The sequence below is a fragment of the Anser anser genome (assembly GCF_964211835.1).
Source record: "Anser anser genome assembly, chromosome: 13".
Lineage (NCBI taxonomy): Eukaryota > Metazoa > Chordata > Aves > Anseriformes > Anatidae > Anser > Anser anser.
This window is the reverse complement of record NC_139734.1, coordinates 12,885,185-12,912,262: the sequence shown is the minus strand read 5'-3', so window position 1 is coordinate 12,912,262 and position 27,078 is coordinate 12,885,185. Positions and strand designations below refer to the sequence as shown.

Here is a 27,078-nt window from a genome sequence, read left to right as displayed (position 1 = left end):
TCCGAGGGTATCTAGTTGCACTGCTGACATGGGGTCCCTCATCCAGGGCCAAGTCTCCTCCTCTATACTCCAAAGACCCACCACAAAGAAACTAAATACAGCCTGACACCTCCCACAAAAAAAACATAGCACCACATTACAATCAAGTAAGATCTCTGATTGTGGTCAGCAGGTGATTGACTGCAGATTTACTGCAGTCTGTGGGGCAGATCCAGGGGCCCCCTACACTACCACAGGTGGGTATGCTGCTGGGGGCTTGCACCTCCCTGTGGCTGGAGAGGAGATGGATGCTGGCAGCAGTGGCCAGGGCTGCTGCTCCCAGGATCACATTTGGTCCTGCTCAGACTGGGATTGCCCCAGGTGAACACAGCACTTTCCTAAAACGAACAATGCTTAGAATAATTCCTTAGCAAACACCCCACCTGGAGAGCAAAGCCTTCCTCTCCTATGTCCTGTTTTTGCAAGAGGGTTTTTTCACTGGGCTTTAAAGTCATCTTGTCTGCTCCAGATCACCAGTGAGAGATGATGTTTGTGCTAATGCTCAGCTACATATCCCAGGGCAAAGGCCAGGGAGAAATACTGCAGGAGAGCAGAGAGGGAGGGAGAGGAATTCCCTGAGCAGAAATTATTTTGAGCAGAGAAAGCTGCAGAGCAGTGTGGAGTGAGGCAGAAGAAATGCAGGAGAGGGAGGTGGCTGTGCTGGGGGAGATGGAAAAGAACAGAAGAGTGGAAGCTCAAAAGGCTCCTCCAGAGAGGAGGGGTGGGCAGGATGCTGCTCACAGGGGCTCTGTAGAGGTTCCCTGTCAGGAGCAGGCTGGGCTCAGCCATGCTTTCCCCTGCAAGGGGATTCCCTCTGCCACCTGCTATTGGTCCTGGCGCAGTGACAAGCTGCTGGAGTGGATTTTTTTTTTCCCTGCATACATGGTGGAGGTATAGAAAAACAGCAGCCTCCCTCCTCCCATGCAGAGGAGCAGGAATCCCTCCCCTGCCAGGCAGGATGCTCCATGCTAGGGCTGGGCACTCACACAAATCCAAGGGACCTGTCCCCAAGGAAAGCCACTGAGGGGTGTGCTCAGCCTGTCTGCAGGATGCAGGGGGAAGGGGCCTGTGCCAGCAGGGTGCTAGAAAAGGGATTCAAAAGCTCTCCCCGGTGAGAGACAACATCGCTGCCTGCTGACACTGAGATGCTCCCCACCCCACAGCCATGCTGGGATCCTGTCTGTCCACAGGAAAGACAACACCCAGACACCAAGCGGCCTCACAAAACTATCAAGCATATGCAGAAGTGGCAAGCAAAGCTGCCCAGGAGATGCAAGACCCATGCTTTCTGCTTCACACAAACCAGTCCTTATGGCTTCCCACATTTGTGAAAAGGGGCTATGACTACCCATCCACATATTCAAAATAATGCCCCATCATAACAGACTGCAAGAATTTTATGGCCTAAAACCCTACCTTATGTTCCAGCTGCATCTTATCAGATAACCACTGATATTCTGTGACATGGACTTCCCGAGTGACCTCAGGACACTCACTTTTCTTCTAGCTTCTATTTTTGAGGAAAAGATCTTCATATATTACCTTAAGGTTTGCTTAGGAGCAGGCCTACTGAAGCCTCTGTTCAACTATGAAGCAACACAAGAAAAAAATGCAGTGAAGGGGACTGAACTAATGTCTCCTTCCCAGGAGGACACCAGGTACCAGCCTTTCTTTGGGGATAGGAGCTACAGAAGGGTCCTCAGAGGGCTGCTCCCACCAAGCACCAAGGAAGCAGCAAGAGCAGAATTGCTTCATGAAGAGGGGCAAGTCAGAAACCAAAGGTGACCACAGCACAAGCAGAACCCTTACCAGCCAGGGTGCAGCCCCACCATACCTGAGCAGGGCGAGCAGAGCAGGGTCCCACAGAAAGCAGTAACTCAGGTCCAGGATATCCAGGCAGAGACAAGGTTGCAAAGCACACCTGAAATCCCTCTGAAAGATAGATCTAAAAGCAGCCACAGCATGGTCCAGGAGAAGGAGTAGGTGTAGGAGCCTGAGCTTAAATGAAGCCGTGGCCATGGGTGGGTGTGAATGGGTGGTGGGTGTCCCAGATGGGGCTGGTTAGGGCACTCAGGACCCTGGCACAGCTGCCACATTGAAGCAAAACTCTCCAGAGGCAGCTGTGTCCTGACAGCTGTGCATTTTTCTCTGTCACAGATGACTTTTCCTCTTGTCACTTCTTGCTTTACGCTGTTGTGGTTCGGGAAAGGGCAGCACACAAAGCGCTGGTGTAAAGTGGGGGGGATACCAAGAAGAAAGTGGTTAAACCCCCTCTCTCCCCTCTCCCCGACAGCTTGGGCACAGATTATGCTGTTTTTCTCCCACCACAATAACATCGTTATTCAACTTGGCAGCACAAGGTGGAGTGAGTGAGTGAGAGAGGGAGAGTGTGTGCGGCTGGGTTTTTTTTTTTAATCTCCCAAACCCTTCCCAGTTCTGCCAGTTGCGAACCCCTGCCCGGCCATCCCCGCCGCAGCATCCCGCGTTGCCATGCCGACACGGGCTGACAGCCCCGGGTAGCAAAGGCAATGCTCCGCTTTCCTGGGGGCTGCAGGGTGGGAGGGACGTGCACGTGCCCGACTGGTGCTGACCCCTAACCAGGGCATTTTGGGGTTATTTTTCCCCAGAGCTTCCAGCGCCGGGCAATGATTTGCCCCTCATCAGCCCCTTTAAGGTGTCATCATCAGCACTTGACTTAATTAGGACATCTCGGTGTGATAAGCAGCCTTCTCCTGACCCCCGTGCTTCCACTGCGAATTAGATATAGCAAAGCAAACAGCTCCTCACTCCCCGCAATGCCTCACCACCTCCCTGCCCTTGTCACTGCTGTAGGGGGTGGCAGGGCTGGAGGGAGCCCGCAGATCAGGGCAGCAGAGCCCGACTGCCCGGCCGGAGGCCAGCATGGTTTCTTTTAGAGCGTGTTTAAAGCACCAGCTTCCTTGGGAGATGTCCTACAGGGCTGGCCAGGAAATAAAGAAAAGAAAGTTTGATGATCTTCGCTTCTTTCCACCAGGGCGAAGATGCCAGCGGGAGAACTACAGCTGTAGATCTGAGTGCTGCCGCCAGGAGACAACAGCCTGCCCAGGGTGCCGGTGGGATCTGGGGAGAGGGAAGCAGTAGATCTGCTGCCTGGTCCAGCACACACCTGGCTGTCCTTTCTGGAGGTAAAAATATCCTTGCGGCCATCTGGGGAAGGGGCACAGGGCTCGTAATGGAAGAAAAAGCAAGAGCACACTGCTAACCAGCCCTTGCCTGAGACTGGTAAAAGAGGAATCCCCTGGCATCAGGAGTGCCCCTTGTTTTGCCTGCTTGTCACAAGGCATGGATGGCTTGCAAGGTGAGGGGAAGTTGGATTGAACTAGGTGATCTCCAGAACCCCCTTGCAGTCGGTGTTTGTATGACTGAATCTCTGGGAATCACTGGCTTGTTGGTTCAGGTTTCTCTGCAGAACTGGGCAGACATTGCTGGAGGGATCGTGTGTTGATGATGAAGGGAAGAGATGAAGGTCTGGGTCCAGTCTGAGCTGTGGGTCACTTAGGCTTTGCAATACACTTCTGCTGGTGGTCCCAGGGGAGGCAGCAGTGGGATTTGCTTTTATTCAGTAAAAGAAACAAAACAGAATGCATCACTGATATCTGCAAAACCAACATGGCCAGCTGCTGGCTTTAGAAAATCACAACCAGACAGACGTGTGACCACACCATGTCTGTTCTCTTTGTGCCTGCTAGGATTTCTGAGCCTAGCATCAGGCCACCTCCTACAGCCTTTTACTTTACAAATGAGGGCCAGAAACTCTAAAGAAATAAAAGAGTAAGGTGAAGTTTCCAGGAACTGGGAGCTCAGGATCACACATCGCCTATGGGATCTGGACCAGCCAGCCCCCGGTGTGGGCACCCACTGCCCACCCAGCCAGGGCTTGCTGGGTCCCAGCACAGCCCAGCACAGCCCAGCACAGCCTGGGGTCCTGCTCACCTGGGCTGCTCCTGCCTGCGAGCCCCTACCTGCACATCCCACAGGGGTGCTGAGTGCTGTGGCCACTGCTATTCCCATTCATAAAGGAAAGTGCTTTTCCATCCCAGAGGAGTTTTGTACTTAAACTGCATTGCAGGAACACATTACAGCTCCCTTTCCAGTCGCTTTGTTCTCCTGCTTCCCTGCAGTTTCCTTGGAAAAGTTCATTTTCCCTGTGGACTTCCTTTAGATTTAAACATTTCCCCTCAACGGATTTGGTGAGCAGAGAAAGCTTCAATTTGGAATCTGAATAGAAATAATTTTTAGCACCTTGGTGTACAAATTATGGGCATACATTGAGAAAGCTTGTACACCTCTACCCATGCCTTGGTTCACAATATGTATGAGACACAGCCTCAATTTCAGTCAATAGCTTTCCAAGAGCTCTTGTGCAAACTTCAACTCACTTTCTACTACTTTCTGCAGCAGCTGGCACCAGCATAAAACAAATGTAACATGCTACTAAAGTGTTATGCACTCACTTTAGGCTGGTGCTAGCTGCAGCAGGAGGTGTTGACTGGTGGAAAATCAGATGTTTCTGCTATTGCTTCAATTATAGATAGCTCTTCCTGTGAAAAGACTTTTCTGCCTGCGAAAAGGGCAGTGGAGTGAGAGGAGAGTGACCTGGCATGAGGAAGGCTGGGAGAAGATTCACAGCTCCTCTCTGCTCTGCATGGGGAACATGCTGTAACCTTCTTCTTCAGACATGTTTTCTGGCTATCACTATTTAAAAAAAAAAAAAAAAAAAAAAAGTTCTTTCCTGAACAAAGCTCACATTATGGCAAGGACAGGCATGTTTAGTGACACAGCTGGCACGGGCAGGCTCAGCGTGACCAGCACACATCCTGGTCTCCCAACTGCTTCGTCCTGTGAGTGCCAGCTTTGGCCCAGAGGAAAGCTCCCCTTTGGCTCTTGAGCTCCATGCTCAACCCTAATTTGTAAAGGGAAAACAATTGGTTCATTTTCTCAGTAAACTCTTGTGATACAAGATGGAAATGATCCACAGAGAAAGACTGATCTTTTTCCTTGATGCTCATGATAGAAGATTATAACACGTTTTGTTCTGATAACAGAACAGTTTCAGTCCGTATCAGTTTAAATTTAGTATTGCATGATATTAGAAATTACAAGAAAGGTAAAGATAAAACAAAACTTATTCCAAACATCTTAGAAGTAGCTGTAGTTAGGAAAAGTTGTTGCTTTTCTTTCCAAGTTGGGATAAATCAAGTCCTGAACTTAGAATTTCCTGCCAGGCAGCAGTCCTGTTATAATGCTGTTTTCAGTCAGGCTGGATGGAAAAGCATTAGGATGGAAAGAAACGAGCTAAAAGGTTTATCTTAATTATTAAGACTGTAGAGCAGAGCACGGGGAAACCACAGTCTGTTGCAACCCTGCTACTGCATCACTGTGTGAGTGCGAACAAGATACCTTGTTTTATGTGCCCCAGAGGAAACATGGATGGATGCCTCCTCCTGAGGACACTGCGAGATGGCGTGCTTACTCTAAAAAAGCAAAAAGGGAAGCAAGAGAATGGCCAAAGGGACAGCTGACATCATTTATGCAACGTATTTTGTGCAGGGACAGTCTTGTGTGGGGTTCAGTGCTGAAAGTGTGCTGAAATGCAAGCAGAAAGAGGTGGGGAAACCTCGTGCACAGGACAAAACAACATCCCCAAACATTTCTTTGGGATGCCTGTGGCAGAGGTCCGCAGCCAGGACTTGTGGTGCCATGCTCCAAGGGGGGGAATTTCAAGCATGAGGTGCAGCGAGACCTGTGGCTTTGAGTGGGGTTACCCAGTCCAGGAGCATTTCTTGTGGATGGAAAGCAGTTGCTCTTCTTGTCTGTTTGCCCATGTCTTACTTTTTTTTTTTCTTCCAATTTTAATTTCCAAACAATTAAAGTAAAGAAAATGAAGAATAGACTCACACCTTCTGTGCTGAGTGAGCCAGACCTGTCAGCCTGAGCATCGTCCCTTAGGATAGCCCGACTGGGGCTGGGATCCTGTTGGGACTGGCCAGAGAGGTAGTGTTATACCCAGTGAAGCCTTGTGTGGATGCTCATTGCTCAGAAAAAAAGTCCCTCAGCCCAAATCAGCACAATCAACCTTGAAACTTGGGTGAGGTCTCCAGGGACTGTGAGGGCATCAGGAGTATACGAATTCCTTGGAGGAGAAGAAATCCGATTCAGAGGAAACGTGCATTTTCCTGCAGTTCCTTGGGGCAAAGAGAGACCAGAGCTCTCCCTGTGAGGTGACAGCCATGAGCCCTTGCAGCTCAGCCAGTGCCTAGGTGCCTTCCCTGGATCCTTCTTCCACCTCCCTTTCTCTGGCTTCTCTCTTTTCTTCCCTCTTCATTGGAATTTCTCTCCCTCATGCTCCTTGTCACGTTTCTGTGTCTGCCTTTGCTCCAAGACACATCCCCCTCTGCAGGGGCGCGCTCCCCTTCCCTGTGCCACGTGCATGGAGCCGGAGGTGCTCCTCTCGGCACAGCCCTGCAGAAGGCTTGCCCTGTGCTCCATCCCTCCCAGCCTGTTACCAGGCAACACAGCATCACGCAGATCTCACTCCCAACCTCCAAAACAAAATGTCTATACGGGGGATTTTCCTCCTGCTCCTCCAGAGAGGAACCTCACGGACATGTTGGCTGCTGGCTGTGCCTGAGCACTGCTCTGCCTGGGGCAGGGGGGCTGGGGTGAGGGCAAAGAAGGGGCACCTGTAACTCCTGGCACAGCTGGGACCGTTTCCTTGTCCCTTCCCTGCGTGGTGTGCCCATGCTTGACATCTTCTTCCCACTCCACATTCAGAAGGGATTGGCAGGAAGGCTTCTGCCAAACTGGGGGACCGGCGCTGTGTTTGCCATTACACTGGTGCAAATCCAGAGTAATTCAGTTCAGGTCAAGGCAGTTTCTCACCAGCATAAGAAGGAACACAGAACTCATCTCAGTTGTTTTCTCTTCCCTGGCATTGGCATACATAACACACAAATTTGGGGCTTTGCACACTTACACAGGAGTTTTGTTTTCATGTCTACAGAGTGAATGCTCAAACGACTTCAGAAGTTGAGGCATGACCAGAGCTTACGAGCTGTCAGCAGGCTGATGGACTGTCAGACCTATTTCAGGAGCAAGACACATGTCACACTGTCTTCTATCCTATAATGTACAAATTGCATTTCATGACAGCAATATAACACTCCTGAGAGCAAATTTTGGCACAATTATCATCCTTCTCAGGTCGTAAAAGTCACTCAGCTCTTGGCCACCTGTTTTAGAGCTGTCAGCCAAAGCCCCTTGCAACCTCCGCAGTGTCTGAACACCATGAGAGAGCACACATGAATATTAGCTCACAGAAAATACGGAGTTAATGAGGAGAGCACATCATGTGCCCAGTGAGAACGTTTTACAAATTCCCCATCCCAGACAGGAGCAGTTGTAGAGGAAGCACGTATCTGCCTCAATTTCCCACTTGAAAAATAAAACCGGGAATTTATGATAAGCAAAGGAGTAGGGTTGTTCCTTCCGCATTCGGTCTTGGAAAACTTGAAAGCAATTTTAAGTTCTCTCTTTTGTCTCTGCTCTGAGCAGACAGCTCCAATAGGCACCTCGATGTGTGCAACGCCAGTGTCCTTCACCTTCCAGCGGGGGGACTTCATGCGTTTGCTTCTCACCCTGGAGCTCTCAGCCTTTGGGACACTCCCTTCAGTAACATGTCTGTGCGGTCCTCCCATGACATTGCCACTTTTTATTGCCCTCCACCCCATGGCATCACAGGTCATCTTTGTTGTGTCCAGAGCAAATACTGCTTGGGTTCCCCCAAGCAGGAAAGGCATGGGAGGGAGCCCCTCTGTCTACAACCACTGGGTCGCTGCCCATGGAGGAGACCATCAGGAGCTTTGGGATAAATACAGATGAAATCTTGCTCACTCCTATGTGCCTGTGTAGGTGGGGGCTTGACCAGCATCAGGCTAATGGGGGAATTGGGTCCCCTGCAGCCTGCAGGCACAATTTCTTTTATTGTGTTTGCTGCAGCTCCTCAATGTAGGAAGTGAATGTGACAAAGCTTTGGGAGAAGACAGCTTCAGGTAGCACCTGCAAGGTTTGATCTGGAAACTCCCTGTCCCTCTGGCCAGCGGATCCCAGACGCCAATTTTGGGCTCCTCCTGCCTCCTGGGTGGTGGTGCTGAGAGGACCTCAAAGCACGAGACCTGTATGGGGGCTGAAGCCACCCACCCTTCCGTGTGCTGTTCAGGAATATTTTTTTTCTTACTTAGATCCTTGCAGCCCACTTCATTGCAACTTGCAGCACTTTTTTCTGGCTGCAGGACTGCACCCAGGAGGTCTGGCTGCGAAGGAGGCTGGTCTGCTGATGCAGATGGGAGGGAGCATCCCCAGCACTGAGGAGTGCCACAGCCTCTGAAACTGGGGAATGCCCAACAGACACGCTCCGTGTCAGAGCAGATCCCCACCATTAGCAATAAGGAGCGGGGAGGCATTTTTTGTCACTTCTTAATGGTCTGCAGGGGCTGGGGCTCCTTGTCCTTGCCTTGGGCCCTTCGCACTGCCAGTGGTAACATGATCGGAAATGCCAGTCCCAAAGGGCACCGCTGCTGTTCTGAATCGCAGTCATGGAAATTAAACTCGGGGCCTTTGATGTGCTAAGCTCCAACCCGAGGAAACCTTTTCCACAGACCAGGGGTTCACAGCCCTGAGGTGGGATGTGCAGGTGGGATAAGCTGAGGACACGTCGCTGCAGTAAGCAGCACCAGGCAGGCTCACGTGGCCGAGGAGCTGGCCCCGATGCCCACACAAAAGCATGTAGCCAGAGGACATAGAGCCATCCATGCATTCGTGAGAGGACCGAGGGTCTGAGCTCTACTTCCCCTGGCACACATGTAGGAACAAACTCAGGCCTCCCTGGGTGCCCCAGCCCCTTAGGCTGCCCTGTGGCCCCAGCTCACTCGTCTCCCTCGTCACCAGCTTACACGGCAGATGCAGGTACGGCTCGAGCAGGTTGTCCCTGTGCCACAGGCCCGGAGTAGTGGCACTGCCACTCTACGGGCTGTCCGCATGGCTTGTGAGTTTGTGGCATGGGGACACCACCATGCAGAGAGCTGTTCTTTCACTGCAGATCCAGGAGCTAAAGCTTCTCAATAACCACAGCTGTCACAGCACTTCCACACTCATAATCGAAGGGCCTTCACTAGGCCGTACTGTTTTTCAGATGAAAGAAAGCTCAAACCAGACAGGGTCTGCAGACTTGTAAGAAAAGATGGCTGAAATGGGAGGTGGTGCGTGAACCCATCTCTGTTGAGAATCCTTCCTGCCACACTTTCCATCCTCTGGCTAAAGAGATTTGAGCACAGGCAAGATGCGCGGCTGTGTGCAAAGCTCTGCTCACCAGTTCACCCATTCACAGCTCCTAAAAATAGCGAACATTTCCGCTCACTCCAGAGAATTCTGCACTATCTTGCAAAGTGATGAAAGATCTTTAACTCAGCAAAGATGGAGAACCCTGACTATAGACTATGCCTTTGGGATATTTCTTTGGATATATACAGCTTCTAGCACATGGTGTGTCCAGGCACAGCGGCTCACGGGGCTGATATGTTAGGGAGTGATTTGTGATTTAAAGGGCACAGGGTTGCCAGAAATGATGGTCCCAGCTGTCTGAGCAGTTGCTGGTTGATGTCTACCACATCATTACATGGGGGTAGTGACTTGTGGTCTTCTTTTCCAGGGCCAATGCCTGAGGGTGATTACGTGACACTATAATTGCTGGTGGAGCCTTTGTCCAGCGGGATGGCTTGAGGAAAAACCTTTCCTGCTGGGAACCCAAGACCTGGAACTGCAAAAGGAACTGCACCGCCTTGCTGCACTACTTGTGCAGCCCCTCAGGGCAGCACTGATTTCTCTCCCCCATGGCACGAACCCAAAGATGGAGGGGGCACATGGACAGACACACAGCAAGTGCTGGACAGTTAAACACCAAAGAGAAAATAAAAAATAAAACAAAAACAAAAATAAAAAAATAAAAGGGGGGTGGGGGACAACCTGCACTATGGTGGCTATAGACCAGAAGCCATGATCTGCCATGATCTGTGGAGGCTTTTGGCACAACACTGTCACACTGCCTGTGACCCTGTGACTTGGAGCCAGGGGTGGCCACAGGATGAGAAGGGAGGTCATGGCGTGGAGCTTGCAGCAGAGCAACAAGCAGGGGGGGAGTTCACGTGAGTGATTTAATAGCGGAGGACAGCAAAAGGCCATGAACAAAATCCTCCATGGCCTCTTTGGGATGATTACAGCCACAGCATGTCATCTCCAGCAGCCTCTCATAGCTCTATTTGGACTCAGAATATGAACTTCAGAAAAAAGAAACACTGCTGGGCTCTCTCTGGAGAGAAGAAGGGGAGGAAGACACAGCCCTTGGGGTTTTGGGGGGAGGCTCGAGGCTGCCGGTCTTCTGGAGGGAGAGAAACAAACACCTCAGTGAGCATCTTCACGTATCAAATGCGCATCAGCCTTAATGAGACTCAGCAGAGATGGGTGACTAATTCCAGAGCAGTCATTTATTCGTGAACATGGCTTCAGGTAGATTATTCAAGAGCACACAATGGTTTCTTTGAATGCATTTGCTGCTAAGCAATTGGCTTCCCAAAGTTTCACGTTGTGGCTGAGTGGTCAGATAATTCATGTGACACGGTTTCTGCTCCCGACTGGGTGAACTTGCAAGCACAAATGTCACCATTTGTGAACATAATTTTCCTCTTCATGTATACCTCTGACATTTGCTTTCCACTTACCTTTTTGCCAGTAACATGCAATCACAGCTGGTGGGACGGAGCAGTGCTAACGGGCCACAGAAGGAAGGAGGGGAACGGCCCGGGGGGGCTAAATGGGGCCTCTGGTGCCCAGAGAGAGGCAAATGCTGCTCGGCTCCCCCAGGAGCTTCTCTCTGGTACCCAGCAGCTTAATTCGGAATAAGTGTTTCAGAAACATGCTGCTGCCAGGAGATCTGTGCACTGCAGCAGCAGTCGGTGAGGTTAATGCCACACCATGCAGGGCTGGCAGCGAGGGGAGCTGGGACTGCTCGTGTCGGGCTCAGGGCTCCCAGGGGCACATGTGTGTGGGGGGGAACACGACAGGGTCCCCATGTGTCTGTGCCAGGGCTGGCTGTGTCCTGCAGCACGAGGCTGGGCACTCCGGATGAGCCACGAGCAACCAAAAAGGAGACAGTCTGCCACGTGGAAATGGTGGAATTGTCTGATCTGGGGCTTGGGGCTGAGCCTGGCCAAGTACAGCTCAGATCTGCTGGGCTGGTTCTTTTTCTGCAGGAAAATATCTGCAAGAAAATTCTGCGGCAATTTTCCTATTGCTTTGGAAGAGCCCCTTAGCAAAGGTGAACCCCTCCAGCCACAGGTATGATGGGGGATGAGCAGGGCCCATTTTCCACCATCAGGGGCTTTCAAGCCTCATCCTGCCCAGCTGTAGCCACACATCTGCTCTGCCCTCTTGGCCCAGAGGGCTTGGAGAGCTTCCACACACAGGTGTCAGCCAGCGTCGGCAGGGTACAGGAGGAGGGGAGCCCCCTTCTCCGAGGGTCCGCTCCCAGCTGCCCAGACCTCTGGACAGGAGAGCTCGTGTGGTTCCTCCTAGGGCTGCAGCTTCTGCTCTGCGCTCACAGTGCTGCTGGGTCTCTTCCCAGGAAAAATTCCTCCATGGAAATCCATCGCCACATGCCTGATCTAGAGATGCAGAGCTCCTTAATTATATTACTTTTTTTAAGATAAAAATCAGAAGCTGATACACAGGAGATTGACCGTGAAGATTTCAATAACGGTTACCATGTCAGGGGGCAAAACTATAGCACCTGGAGCTGAGCCTCAGCAGCATTTCTGGAAGTTTAGGCTCCCTTTTCCCAAACTTTGTTGTGCCTGTAATGCAGCACTCCCTGGGGAAAGCTGAGTATCCCTGCTGAGTTGGGCTTCCCTGGCCTGGAGAAACTCCCAACCCCACCAGAAGCTTCATTAGATCTTCCCCAGCTCCCCAGGAGTCCACCAGGCCCCTGTGCCCTGGGGCGTGGAGGGACTTTCAGTAAATCACCTTCTCCTTTATGTCTGTGGCTGAAGGAAGAAGCCCAGCCTTTGCTGCTCACACCATTTCAGACAACCCCAGCACCCAGCAGCTCCTGCAGCTCAGCCACTCTTGTCCAGGAGCATCCCCCTGCCTGCCAAAACGCTCCCACCTTTCTCTCCCAGTCTCTCCCCTGCTCCCCCCTCCCCAGGAAAGAGCACGAATTCCCCTCTGCAAGCCAGCAGGGGTTAATGCTGTCAGCCATGACGTCAGGATCCCAATTTGCCCGGAGAGTCCCCCTCCCCATCCCCAAACTCCCTCTCTCCTCCCCTCCTCTTGTGACTTTGCAATGAGCAGCAAAACTCCACAGGAGCTGCGGCAACAGCACTAGGGAGAGATCCAGTCCTCCCTCGGAGAGCAGCCCTTCCCGCAGACAGGGATTTATTTATTTTCTACACATGCATATATGCATTTCTTCATTTATCGGGTTGCGTTTGATTTTCCCTTCCCCCCCCCCCCCTTTTTTTTTAACCCTTTCAGAAAAGCCCCAACCCATCCAAGCGATGAGCCCCAGCTTTCCGTAAAATAAAACAACAGCGCGGTGGGGTTGCCTTGCCTCCCCTTCCCCCCTGGAAAATAAAGAGGGAGGGGGGAGCAGGTAGGTAAAATCCAGAATAAAATTGTGTTGCTAGATAACTCACAGCTCCCCCCTCGCGCGCGCACACACACACACACACACACACCACTCTCTTTCTCCTCCTCCTCTTCTCTGAAGGTGGGTAGCAGGAGCCATGCAACATCTGCAGAACCGGATGGCAAAAGAGCAGGAGGAAAAATAATCCAAGTGGAGTGCTCAGGGGACGTTGAGTTCTTTTTTTTTTTTTTTCCTTTTTTTTTTCTTCTTCTTCTCCTGCGTACCTGTGAGATTCAATTTCACATTTTGCTAAGCCCATTTTGGGGCATTTTGTTTTTCTTTCTCTTGGGATTTTCTCCATTGCCAGAGGATGTCTCTTGTTGAGAGGATGCTGAAAGGAAGAAGAAACGAATTCTTTGACTGGCACTGAAGGAGGGGGGGGGATATTTTTCCCCCACGTTTTAATTTTTCTCATTATTCTCTTTCTCTAGGAAATCACTAACTGGGGGGGGTTGGTTTCTTTTTTTCCCTCCCCCCCTTTTCTTGGAGGGGGATTTCAGGAGATCCATCCTTCTTTCCCCTCCCCTCCAAAGATTTTTTTTTCATCCTTCGTCTTTGTGGAAATGTGGACATTTCAGGCAGACAGATTGAGTGGAATTGTCTCTGCTTTGGCAGCTCTTTGTCTCGCCTGCTGTGCGCAAAGGTAAGGATTGCGATCCCAGCCCGCAGGGACAGGGGGGCTGACACAGGATTTGTTTGTTTTGTTTGGGGGGGGTTCTCCATCGATCTGCGTGTGGGAAAGGGGAGGGGGTCCTTTCCCCAAATCGCTTCCCCTGCTGCCTGCTGCTGTTATTTCCCAATCCGTGACATTTTAGGGGGAGGAGGGATGCTCATCCATGAGATGTGGAGCAGGCTCGCTGCAGACGGAGCCCACCTCGCAGCCCACTTGCAGCACGTCCCCCCCCCGCTCCGTGCTTGACCTGGGGGAAAATGGCAAAAGGAGCTGTTTTGCTGGGGAACATGGTGTCTGTGGAAGCCGAGAGAGTGCACGGCACCGAGCTGTGTGCATACGCAGCCGGGCACAGGGCTGCCTTGGCCATGCCCGTGTGCACACACACGGTCCACACGCAGCCACACTCACATCCAAGCGTGCTGTGCCTTCACCAGAGCCCCGGCTCTGCGGTGCACAGGAGGCAATGCCTACGTCTGTGACTACACTCAGATTTATGGCATGCCACATAATCATCCGGGAGGGGGGGGACAAGCCACTCAGATACATCCCTGCATGCGCACATTAATCGGTGCCTGTTGGGGTGCACACGCATGTGTGTCACGACACGCCGACAGCACAGCACAGTTTACCTGCTCTGTGTGTAGCCATGCAAACGCTCGCACTGATTCCCTGAGCACTCGAGCTGCAGCTGTTCCTGCTGCATGCCTTGAGCTCTCCGAGCAATCCCAGCAGCCGGAGGCGTAGGCACCCATCCAGCCTGGACAAGGTGTACGGAGCACACCTGTTTGCTCCAGCACAGGCAATTACCTGCCGCCTTCACACGCCAGAGCAGCGCTGCCTACTCCTCACCCTCCCTTCTCACGCGTGTGGGCAGGTGCCTTTGTACCTGTGTGCACAAAGTCTGCTGGGGTGGGAGCTGGGGCATCGCCTTGCCCAGCCACGCACGCTGAGCAGTGCGCTCCCGAGGCACAGATGCAGGTTCCTACCCAGGCTTGCAGATCTGTATATACAAGGATTTATGTTCCCATAGTTATAAACACGCACATGCGCAGTCATGGCCACCTTCTCCACACCATTTGGGCATGGTTCTGCTGGGTACGGGCACACACACAGGCGTGCCTAGAGGCGGTGTCCAAGCAATCGTGTAAAGAGCAATGCCCACATCAGTAGTCTGTGTTCAGACATGTCCCTGCATGTGCATTTATACCTGCTTGTATCCTGGACCGAGAGTCCCCCGTAGTCCCAATGTACATCTCTGCACATCCTGGGGACAAACCACTCTGCCATGTGCACATGCCTCCAGCTACTCCCACACACCCCCGCCAGCAGCACGGTGTGCATGTATGTTGCTGTTTGGCTGCAAATGTACGTGTGTATGTAAAGCACATGCACGCCCACACTGCCTGGGACACAGTATTCAAAAATTCAGTTCACAGGCTGGATGTACGTGCTCCCTCAGCGGATGCAGACCCACATTTGCCAGGAATAGCACTTGCATGCAGCTGCTCGCCCACAGCTGGGCAAATGCACAACTTGCCTGTGCAGTGGGAGGGAAATGGCTTTTTGGATCAGAAAGAGCACTGAGAGACATGAGACCTTGCCCATAAACACGATGCCAGCTTATACCCTCACGGGGCCAGCTGGTATCTGAGGAGGAGGAAGGAGCCCAGCCTCCCTCTTCCCACTCTGCCCCTTTCTGCAGGGCCCCTGGCACGCTGCTTGCTGTCTCTGCCTCGGTTTCTTTGCCACTGTGAAGGAGGCAACACGACTTCTGAGCTTGGGGCCTGTGAGGGGCCTGTGAGGGGCTGAAGAGAAGTGTCTAAACCCCCCTGAGAAATACTGAATATGGAAATCTATGAATATGGAAATGTGTACCCAGGAGTGACTATCTAGAGATGAATAAATGCTGGTGCACACTATCAATCCACAGTGAGTGTATACGCAAAAACACAATGCAAAAACTCACATACCTGCATAGAAATCCACAGGTGCAGACAGACCTTGCAAGTACAGGCACTGTGTTGTGAAAATGTCCACCTGTGTGTACGTCTCTAGCCTTTTTTCAGTGAACAAAGCGATGCAATCAAGAGCTATCTCTTTGTAAGGTGCCCAGTCAGGAGGGCAGCTCAGGCACAACCCCAGCACAAGTGCTGAGCGGTTTGTCCACGCACGAAGCTGGGCCTGAGAGGTATGCCATCTCACATTCATACATCACTACTCAGCTGAGAAACCCCTGCACATCCACAGCCTGGGCATCCAGAACCTCAACGCATGCCCAGACTCCCTGGCGATCCCGTTGCCTCCACCCACACCTGTACGGAGAGCCTGGCCACCCGGGAGCCCAGCCTCTGGCACCCACAAACGCCTGTTTACGTGTACCTGCCCAAATCACATCCACACCCCAGCGTGGACATCCTGACCTAACCCGACAGAGCAGGTTCTGCACCTGTAATCCCCTCCACGCAGACTTGGAGGGGGTCACGCACATGCACACACGCTCGAGCACATCTGCCACAGCTGCAGCCCTGACGTTCAGTGCTTTCCTGTGCCTGCATGTGTGCGTGCCCACGCAGGTTCCCTGCAGAGTCAGCAGAGGGTGCAGACCTGTCTGTGTGTGGACGCACGGACATGTCAGCACAAACCCCCGTGTCTGTCCGGAGAGGTGCAGGGCTGGCTGGCAGAGGTAGCGTTACGGTGCGCCTTGCTTTCGCCTTGGATGGATGTGGGAGGCAGTGTTGACAGGGAGACATGCTGTTTTGGTGGGTGACTGCAAAGAGCAGCGCTTGTCACCGGCAGGGCCCCTATTCTTATGCAAAACAGGGGATGGAGGTTGGCACAGGGGCTGGGTTTCAGTTGAGAGAACCTGTATACCCCGCAGCATTGAATAGCTTCAATATTTTTAGCATCCTCTGCATTCCGGTTTCCCACCTTCAGCTTTGCATAGGCTCGTGGGCTGCTTTCAGAGAGAGCCCCCTTCTCACTGGAGGGGCTGGAGCAGCGCTAGGGAGGGCAGCAACCCCTGCCCGGCTGTCAGAGGGCTGGGAGGGACAGGAGCCGGGCCCTGGCACGCAGCGAAAGATGGACTCTCCTTCCCTTCTCTGCCTCTCGAGTCGCGTTGCTAAGAAGCCATGGTGATGCCGAGTGGCAGAAAATGAATGTTCACATGCCAAAGACTGTCTGCGTGCTACGGCCATAGGAGCGTTGCTTTTTCCTGTGCCTCAGGAACGCGAAGGCACAGCTGGGCGTGCAAGACAGCAGCGCTTGCACGGGGATGTGACAGTGCAGGCTGCGTGCTGGGGGCAGGCGTGCAGCAGGGACCTCAGTGCGGGACGGCTCCACGCTGTGTTGGGTGAGATGAGGAGAAAGTGCCCAGCGAGGCGGGCTGGTGGCCAGCAGCACAGGGCGAGCAGTGGCCACGCAGGGGTCCTGCGGGATGGCTGGGACACAGGCACGCACCAGGAGGCAGTGCGGGGTGCGTGGTGCTGAGGGGTGCGGGACATGCAAGGGGTCCTGGGGGATGCCGCGGGACGTGAGGGGTGCTGCGGTGGTGCTGCCTGGCTGGGACCTCCACCCACGGGGCTGGGAGCGCGCAGGATGACGAGCAACCTCTCTGTGCTTTTTTATTTCAGCCCCTCCACTGGGAATATTTCTGTGGTGAAAGAGATTGTGGACAAACTGCTAAAGGGCTATGACGTCCGCCTCAGGCCTGACTTTGGAGGTATGGTGACCGGCCTGCAGCGTGCTCCCTCCTGCCTCACCTCCCCTTCTTGCCTCCTGGTTTTCCTCTCCATCACCCCTCTCCTCCCACCCTTCCCACACTGCTCCTTCCCACCCCTGGCTCCCTGGTGCCCCAGTGCCTGCCTTGGTCCCCCAGCTCCCATGCTGGGTGCTGAGCTCCGTAGTGCTTGGGTCAGCCAATCTCGCTTGGGCCACGTTCAACCTTGCTGAGAGCCACTGGAGAGCAGAAATGTGGGGGGGTGGGGGGGTGGGGTGCGGAAGAAAAGGAATCCTACTCCAAATTCACAGATTCTGTACACAGATGGGGGATTGTCCATGGTGGGATGTTTCTGGGGGCTTCTTGCTGGGACAAATGCTCTGGATTTTCTCTGCTCTGATATTACCTCCATCAAGGACCACAGGTTACACTTCCACCACTTCTGCTGCTCCTAGTGCCAGAATTTTTGGCTATTTTCCCTGCAGCAGGTTGGGGTGTCCACTGGCAGGGCTGTCAGTCAGTCTGCCAGGCTGCAACCCTCAATAATGATATGGGATAAAATAATCCCTGAGGAGCTGGTGTCCTCACTGCTACTCTGTAGGAGATGGAGAGACCTGCGATTCCTCTCTTGTGCCCTGTGAACAGAAAGGAGAATGGGAAGGCCTGTTATTTGCCACCCTGGTGGAGATAAGATACGAAATAATCCTTGGGTATCATCATCCTGCCGGGTACTGCTAAGGTCCACTATGGGAGACAAGCAGGCAGTGGAGAGCCCACGACTGGCCACGTAGTGGGGGGATTTGGAGCACTTCTGGCTTCACCTGCCGTGCTTGGCTGTTTTTGTGTTTTTCCGGGCAATGCCAGTTCCTGCTCAGGAGGACGAGTGTGGATCTGGGGGAGCTTCAGCCTGCAGGAGGACAGGAGCCACGGCCAGGTGTTCTCCAGGCAGCTGCTGGGAAGGGATTTCATTCGGGGGCTTTCGAGGGGAAGAAATGCCAACGGTGGGCAAGGAAGGAATTTTATCCCAAATGGCCTGATCCAAAGCTCCTTGCAGCTGGGGGCAGGGGAATATCCCCACTGATTCCATCAGGTTTTGAAGTCACCCCGGTGCCAGGAGGGCAGTGTGAGGTGCTGCTGGCCCTGGCCTCGTGGGGGCTGTGGGGTGGGGGCAATGCTCATCCCTCTACGGGGCAGCTGGGTGGTCACCTCAGTGCATGGGGTGCAGCTTTGGGGGGGCTTGCAAGAAAAATGGATTCCTCCCTCTTTGTCTTCTCCTCTGAATGTGGGATATGGCTGGATTTGATTTAAGGGGTCTGTCTGGGAAACATGAAATGCCCTCTTAGCTGACCAGCCCCAATCACGAGAATTGGTGCAGTCGCATTTTATGAGGGGGAGAACTGCAGAGATGACATAAAAACTGCAAGGAAAACCACCTCGTAAGCCTCCGAGATGATTTTGATCCAGTAAAACAGCAGGTGACCTGGCTCCACAGGGGCACGGAGCAGAGGGGCGCTGGGGGTGCCGTGGGGAGCCGTGGGGGTCCCGGCTCACAGTCTGCACACCCTGCCCATGCCCCTGGGACAGCCAGCTCACCCCGGGGCACACCGCCACATCCGTCAGCACAGGTGCTGGCCATGCTGCCGGGTCTGTGCCATGCACGGGCTGGGCATGCATCACATTTCTGGCTGTAAAATGGATGGTTTGGGGAAACCATCTCAGCTTATTTGATTTTACCATGAATACCCAAAGTACAAACTGCATTCTCCTCAGACGAGCAGAGAAAGAGAAAGACAGCAGTAGCTCTCTTTCCCTGTATGCATCTCACCATTACCTTTCATCCTCTCTTGGCCTTCCCTCTGCTCAGGAGAGCACAGTCCCAGCTGGCAGCACCCACAATCGTGCCGCTGGTGCTCAGTGCGCAGGGACACCCTAGCTCTGAGCACGTCTGGCCCTGTGCCCTTGAGGATGAGTTTCTGTGTACAAAAATTGCCCCTGCAGCATTTACAAACAAGGGAAGGATGGGCTGAGGGGTGGGTCTGAACGCTGGAGATCGTTTGCATTGCACACGTGGAAAAGGAGTAGAGGTCTCCTCGCACCATCGCTGTCTCCAGAGCTCACCAGTTCCCTGAGATTTGGGGCCAAATCCGTTGCCAGGGTCAATCCAGAGGGATCACACCAGGACTCATCCATCCCCTTGTGGCTTCTGGTCCCAGGAGACTAGGCTGTTCTCCAGGACACTGCCCCATGCCCTGGCTGCTGGGCAGGATGGGTGTAAGCCATCTCCGCTTGGGAAGGTGATCACTTCACCACCCATTTGGGACCCCATCCTGGAAAGACCAGTTAGGATCAGCTGTAAACGGCTGAGACAACATCCTGGAGGGGTGGCAGGTCCTGCTTGGAGCCATGTGCCCTGGAGAAGCAGCATGGGGCTGTCTCAGGGCTGGGCCCAGTGACTGAGGTCTCTGGCTGGACAGGCAGCTGCCTGCAGGAGTGGGCAGCAGGAGCAAAGCGGCTCCTCTCCCCTGCTGGCACCAAGGAACACGCTCTCCTCTTTCACTCTCACACCCTGGGTCCATTGCCTTCTCCACGGCCAGGATTTGACCCTGGTCCACCTGCAGTGACAGATCTGAGGCAGACAGGTGCAGAAATCAGCCCACTGGCCTCAAAGCAAGGAATGCTGCTCCCCGCCTCTCCCTGGGGAAGAAAGGATTTCCAACAGCACCTTCTTGTCCTGCTGCCTCCATCCAAGGGCCCTCCTCATCCCTGCACCCCCACTGCCCCCGGGATGCGGTGCTTCAACAGCTCCAAATGCAACTCACAGTTCCCCAGTCCTCTTTTTTTTTTTCTTTTTTTTTTTTTTGAGAGAGAGAAAGAGAACTCCGACTAATGCCAAAAGGAGGACAGGCCTGCTGGGGATTGCAGTTCACTTTTTAATTTTGAGATGCCTCGTTAGCTCTGGGCCGAGCTGAGTGGCTGAGAAGCGTCAGCCACTCGCTCGCCTCCCCTCTCCCCCACCCCCTGGAAACCCATCAGGGCACTGAGCGGGTCGGCTCTCGGGGGCCTGGGAGCTGAGCTGAACAGGGGGAAACAAAGGAGAAAGGGGGGAAGTTGGAGCCGTGTAGCGGTGACGGAAAAATCTGGGAGCACCTCCTCCAGAAAGCCCCCCCTGCATCAGCAGGGGCAGCCCAAGGGAATCCCAAGCCAGGAGAAGTGGAGTGGAGGGGGTGCTGTTGAAGTGGATGCTGTGGGACCAGCAGGTACTTGAGTCTTTGGGGCACAGGTGATAAATCCTTCCGGCCCGCGGAGCCCTGGACAGTCCCCTCTTACCTCCCAGTCACTGTCCCCCAGATCCCAGAGGATCACACCAGGCCGGGGAGATGTAGGACACCGGCAGGGTGAGACATACAGTGACCACAGCACCCAGTTTTCAGGGGCTGGGCAGGACTGCGGCGGGGCACTGGGATACCCAGTGCACAGGAGGGATCTGCAGGGTAGGAGAAAGACCCAGCCAACCATCCCAGCCTGCTGAAGAGAGAAATCTCTGCCCTGGTACTGCAAGAATGTGGCAGTGGTGGGGAGCGAGGTTTTTTGGCAGGATGAGCTGTGGAGCCGGGGAGCCTGCCTCACCGGGACACCAAAGGGCAGGCGGGTGGGATCCGGCTGGCCCGAGGGATGGGCGGCACAGAGGGCATTGCCACCTTGCAGTGGGTAGGTTGCAAGCCAGGCCACGGTGCAGCAAGCAGGGTGCTCACGATTTAGGGCTGGATGAGCAGCAGATGCTGCAGATCAGGTCTGGGAAGCATTGCAGAGCTACGGGTGGGGGAGAGAGGGAGAGGGAGCTTTCAGAGCAGCACCCTGGTTCTTGTAAATGCTCTTAAGCACTCACTTCCAGAAGCGTTGGTTCCATAGGAGGGGAAAAAATAAAAAAGAAAAGAAAAAAAAAAGAAAAAAAATAAAAAGAGAAAGTAAATGAAGACTGTCTTGCCCCAGGGTAGAGAAGGCAATGAAGGAATGGCAGGAGGATCCCGCTTGAGCTCAGTGACTCAGCTGCTCTCTGTTGGTGCACCATCTCCAGCCCAAAACTTTGCAAGAGTTTCAAGCAGATCTTGTCTCTGCGTCTTTCCCAGGAGCTGATGGAAAGGGGCCCCTGCATGGCTTCCCAGCATCTTTTACTGATCTCCTTAGCCAAAAAAAGTAAGGGGAGAATATTCTCTTCTCCCTGCCCCCAGCCCACCTAGAAAGTATAGGTGGGTGACGTGCACAGTGCCTGAAAATGTGTGGTAAAAAAGGGAATGATGGGGAAACCTTCAGGATTACACAGTAATTCCTGTGTTTCCATGTCTGTGGGTCCAGCAGCCTCCAGTTTTTATTCAAACTCCCCTAAGGAGAATTAGAGCTTGGTGGGGGGTCTGGGATCAAAATGAACCTGTGCTCTGCTCCTCGCCTGCTCTGCAGCAGGGACCTGGCTTTCCAGCTTCCACCACTCTGGCCCAGTATCACCACTCTCCTCTGAGACACGAACCCCTCCTTAGCTGCAATACCTTGCCCTCCCTGGTTCGCTCCTACTGCTCTCACCCCCCTCTGCTCCAGCACTCCTGCACCCTCTCGTGGTCCCAGCCCCAAGTTCAGCGGACTTGGCGGTGAAATCCTTAGCCACTCTGCGTAACGATATCCCTTGAAGCCCAGAATTGTAAAAATAAATGATTGCTGATGCATAAAGTGTTGCAGTGAAGCACCGTCGGTGGTTCAGGGCTCGGAAACCAGCGGGGCTGGCAGCAGAGCGGCTGTGTTGGCTGGCACAACTGCGGCAGCAGGCGGCGGGGGCCCGAGCCCTGGCCCACCAGCCCTGCGTGCCTGGGAAACAACTGGTCTTACTGGTGCTGTACGGGAAGGGTATTCGGTGTCTTACGTAGTCAAGGCTGGCAGCGTTGCTGGCTCTTATCGCTAAGGCTCCCTGAAAAGGTCCCTGTTTTCCACTGCGTATACAGCTTGGCCACTGAGCTTGTGGGGTTTTTTTTGTTGTTGTTTTGCTTTGTTTTGTTTTTTGCTTTTTTTTTTTTTTTTCCATATAGCTAGCTTGCTTTGACTTTTCCGAGGGGAAGGGGGAAATTTTAGGCAAAATGATTCAGACGTTTCTGAGAACAAGCCAAGGCACATACATGCTGGGTTTTTTTTCCTCCTTCAAAATGTTGGGGGGTGAAGCTGGCAGCCCCCCCAGCAGGGCTGGCCCGGTGCATGCACAGCCAGGTGCCCAGCACCACCACCAACACAGCTGGCACCAGCATCTCGGCCCCACCACCTCCACCCCATCACAAAAGCCTGGCTACAGCAGGAAATATCCCCCTTCCTTCCCTGTACCCAGCTCTGTGTCTGAAAGCAGAGTGGTGAATTAAATCAGAAGGGAAAAAGGCATAAACTGAGGAAGGAGAAGCAGGAGCTGTCTGGAGACGTCAGCAAACCCCTGTGCCACCCAGGGCCAAAGCAAAGGTGGCTAAGCCATGAGGGCCACCAGTAGCCCCACTCGCCTTCCTAAGCAAAGGGTGCTAAGCAAAGGGTGCTCTTGGTCAGTGAAACTGGCTACAGCTGCGCAGCCCCCACTGCCTCCCCCATTTACATGACTTCTGGCTCCAGACCATGGGTCACATCCTCTCTAGGGCTAATCCAGAAGGAAGATGACAACCTCCTGCTGTTGTGTCTTACTTCATTAGCTGAAGTGGCAGGAAATGAAAGGATCCAGTCCTTCTTGGGACATATGTGGATGTTAACACATTGCCACATGATGGGGTTTCTATTTTTTTCACTTTGCTCTTTTTATAGGAAATACATACTGTGATAAGGACTTTGAGGCTGTAAAGTCTCAGGACTTTAGAAAAGCCAGAACTGAGGTTGCTGCCTGCCTCTGTGTTTGGTCCCCTTGTGAGGGTGCATCCGGAGATGAGATCCAGCAACATCTTCCTCCTGCACACCTCTCCAGAGGACCCAAGAGATGCCTTTTATACATGGAGCTGCTCCTTCATGTTCCCCTCGTTTAAAACCAGCCCAGGCTGGGAGCATGACGGTGGGGACTAGCTGAGGTGGTCACAGAAGATGATTAGGACAGGTTGAGCCAACAAAAAAGTGGAGTGATCTGCAAGTCTGGTGCAAAGCCTAGGACTGAGCAGGCGTGAATGTGTTTACACTTCCCCTCTGGGACCCACCCAGTCTTGGAGAACAGGACCCAGCTACACAAACAGCTCCTTGCCTTTCCTGGAGGCCTCCCCCTCACTCGCTGCATGGCTAGCAGGTTCTTCAGCAAATCAGGCAGGGACCCCACTGACAACGCTGTCCTCTGGTATATAATCCTGCGTCATCCTCAGAGTAAATCCATCCTCTATTGAACGAGGAAGAGGAATGAACAAGGATCCTGTGGATTGTTTAATTAAAAACTGCCTCCATAAGATCCATTCAGCAGCGGGCATCGTTCTACCTAAGTTTCATCCCCTTTGGTTTTTTTTTGGGGGGGTACAGTAATACTTTAGAATATTAGAGCAGTCCCTTCCTCCAGTGTGACAGAGCTTGCAGACCTCTTGTTGCATGTTGAGCATATTTATGTGTCCTTCTGTGGCCCTACAAGATCCTTATTTTCTTCCTTCGGAGACGGGAAGCTCTGGGTGGTATGACAAAGAGAGCAGTGAAGGTGGGTTCCCCCAGCTCTCAGCACAGAGTAAAATTGGATTTGGGTGTCTGAGCAATCTGTATGCCTGCCCTAGATCAGTGCTCGGTAGCACCAAGTGGTGTTTTCTGGGTTTGGTAACCAGTGAAGGACATGGAGCCCTGCTGTCATCCATAAAGCCACTGTGTTTTCACAGCAACAGGAGCTGTTGATTCTCTTGTCTATGACGAATCCCACATAGGATTATTGCATTCAGTTGCCTTCCTCCTTCCTTTTCCCCCTTTCCCTACCTTCCCACCCCTGACACAGCCACTTTCAGTGCTGCTGGAGCTGATCCTCGGCAGTGCACTGTGGCTGGTGTAGGGCTCTGAGATCTCTCTCCCTAAAAGAAAGATGTCAACATTGTTTTTGCAAAGCATTTATTCCGTGAATTTTGCCTCTTTGCTTAGTCTTAGATTTTTTTATTACTGAAATAAAATGTATTCAAGTTATTGATTAGCAGAAAAAATCCAATAATTCTTAATTAATTAACTGATCAAAAGCAGGCTGTTATTTATAGCCAGACTGGAGGATGTTTGCCATCTCACCTGGGCACATCTTTCTCCTTGATTAATATCTAAAGAACATTCAAACATTTCTGAGTCTATTCTGCCAGTAAACTTGCCTTCTAGGGACTGTCACTGCAAGCAAAATGTGAAAAGAGTGCAAAACCCATTAGTACAAGTCTTTTTGATTACTCAAAATATATTCCCACAGCCCTAGAGCTGTTCATCAGAGCAGCTTTACATATCTGCATTGTTCATTTCCTAAGACTCCCAATATCCCAGCTAGGCAGAAAAATATTTTTAACCCATAGAGCATGAAATGTAAAAGACCAGGGATAAGCTGTAGCTTTACTCTTACATGAAGCACAGACTATGTGTGCATGTCAGTTTTCTCACCTATGTCTGGTTCAAAGAAAAAAAAAAGGCAGGAGGCTATTAAAGTGTCAGGCTGAACTGATGTAACACGGTTCTTCAGCCATAGTGACAGCATTTGGTGTGGAAGACTCCAAGATTCATTCTTGCAGATAGCCCTTGGTGGGGTTTGTTAAGTGTCTATTTATATCTTGATATTTCATGTGAAATATCATGCACTTGTTAAAACATCACTAGAAACACGGGCAAGACAAATGAAGTGCTTAATGATGGCATAAAGCCCATTAAAGGAACTCACATCATATACGTGAGAGAGGGAGAAACGCTGGATGGTGCAGCCCTATAGCATGAATAGATCTGTCAGATAAACAGGTATTCTGTTGATCCAGTGATTGATCCTGTTCCCATTAAATGGAAAGCAACAAAGCTCTGCTCAGCCAGCCCTTCCTCCCAGGCTGTAGGAGCACTGCTGTTTGCTTTGAGCAGGGTATGAATTTCAGCCTGGTTTGGAGAACACTGATCATGCAATTCCTATAGGCTATTCTTCTGATTTGGGCATTTATTCTTGGTTCTGTGTCAGAGCTAAAAACTCTTTTTCTTCTCTGATCTTCCCTCCCTTCCCTTTCTGTTCCTTTCTGTCTCTTCCGCCCTTTGTACTCCTGCAGGAATAGTGCTGTTAAGTAATTGTGCACTTACAGACGTCTGTGCTTGTGACAGGGGTGAGCCTCAGCCAAACCTACCAGGGCTTGAATTTCCCTCCCTAGACCTCAGGACCTCTCAGTTCAAGTCTGGGATGGCTCGGAGTACCGTTATGGTTGGAAAAGAGCCTCTGTAAAAATTACATCTTGTTGTTCCATATTTATTCTCCCTCAGTGGTTTCCATGTCAAATTTGCTCAGTTTACCAGTCAAAACAAGATATTTCTACCTGCCAGCTCTGCCAGCTCAGCCCGGGCTCTGGAAATCAAGCTGTGCTCTCTCTGCTCTGGACATCATCACCAGCCAAAAAGGATTCTCGAATCGGGGCTGAGCTGGATGTGATTTTGATTATGCATGAATATAATTTGTTCTCAGGTAGTATTATGGGCTCTGTGCGACAGCGGCGAGGCTTCTGTGCTGTACAAATATTGACTAACAGATCCTCCACGCAACCTGTGGGCTGATGGACTTCTGCTAGCTCCATTTTACATCTAGTGGACACCAGGAGCTGGCAGCCTGTTGGGAATGATACAGAAAAACCCGTGGCAGAGCAAGGAATAGAATTGGGAGGTTCTGCTTCCTGCTATTGCTATTTATTCACAAGAACACACCTGAGGGCTGTCAGTGCTCTGGTCCACTGCTTGGTCACCAAACCATGACCTTGCCTTTGACTGCAGTAGCCTGTGAAATCCCTCTAGGGAACGGGTACAAGCGCCCATTTCTTGCTGCAGGGCTTTCTTTGGGCAGCTTTGCATTAGTGAGACCGCAGTAGAAGACTCCTTCAGATTGGGGGAAGTTGTGTTTTGCGAAAGGCCAGTTTCCGGGGAGGCACTGTGGGTCTGAGCAGTTCAGCAAGGAACGCACACAGGAGACTCTCCATTACAGTTCCTAAAGCTCTGGGTGTAACATCAGAGGCTTCACTCCACGACCGGAGGCCACCCAGGTCATTTACGCGTGGGATCTCACTGGTGGCACGGTGTTAGGTAAGGAAGAAAACCTCCTCCAAATGGGGAGAGGAAGCTCTGCTGGGCAGAAAGGCTGCGTGGCAGGTCTGCAGGAGAGCCCAGCCTGCCGGCCTCTGGGGAAGGGTCTCAGCTTGGCAGGAAATTTTTGGAAGAGAGGGAGAGGGTAGACTATGATCTGATTTTCTCTTCTTATTCTCCTTTCATAGCAAAAATAGAACATTCATCACAAGTTCCTCTACATGTTTTTCTTCTCTATTGCACACTAGCTCCTTGCTAGTATTTGAAGCTAGAGAAAAAAAATTGATGAGTACTCAAGTTAATAATGCGTGATTATTATGTTGATGAATTGCTGGAGATGAATATATATGTAAAAGCTCTGCAAGATTCGCTCATCCATGCATCCTGAGTGAAAGCAATTATTTTGGTGAACAAATTTCAGTTAGTTGTATCTTTTAACAAAAGGTGCTGGGGTAAAAGGTGGCCTGGGAACTAGTCCTGCTGAATTTCCAGGGCATTTTTGCTGGAAACACGAGCCTGAGGGTCAGTCTTTCAGAAGTGACCAACGTACAAATTTGAATTCTTCTTCCTACAATGGTCCTGCAATTTTCAGTCATCACTGAATTTAGTGAGATTTTTTCTGTCTTG

At 52.1% G+C, this 27,078-nt stretch overlaps 1 protein-coding gene across 2 annotated transcripts in view; it reads left to right on the top strand.

The window, feature by feature from the left end:
* The first annotated feature begins 10,918 nt into the window (after positions 1 to 10,918).
* Positions 10,919 to 27,078, top strand: part of LOC310880876 (gamma-aminobutyric acid receptor subunit beta-4) — a 74,683-nt gene continuing 58,523 nt past the window's right edge. The window contains exons 1-2 of one of the 2 annotated variants that reach the window (XM_083797331.1): positions 10,919 to 13,457; positions 17,117 to 17,205. In XM_083797331.1, coding sequence (XP_083653457.1) covers positions 13,378 to 13,457; positions 17,117 to 17,205 — 169 coding nt within the window. In that variant the 5' untranslated portion in view covers positions 10,919 to 13,377. The remainder of the gene's footprint in view (positions 13,458 to 17,116; positions 17,206 to 27,078) is intronic. The other variant, XM_083797330.1, reaches the window with a different exon arrangement.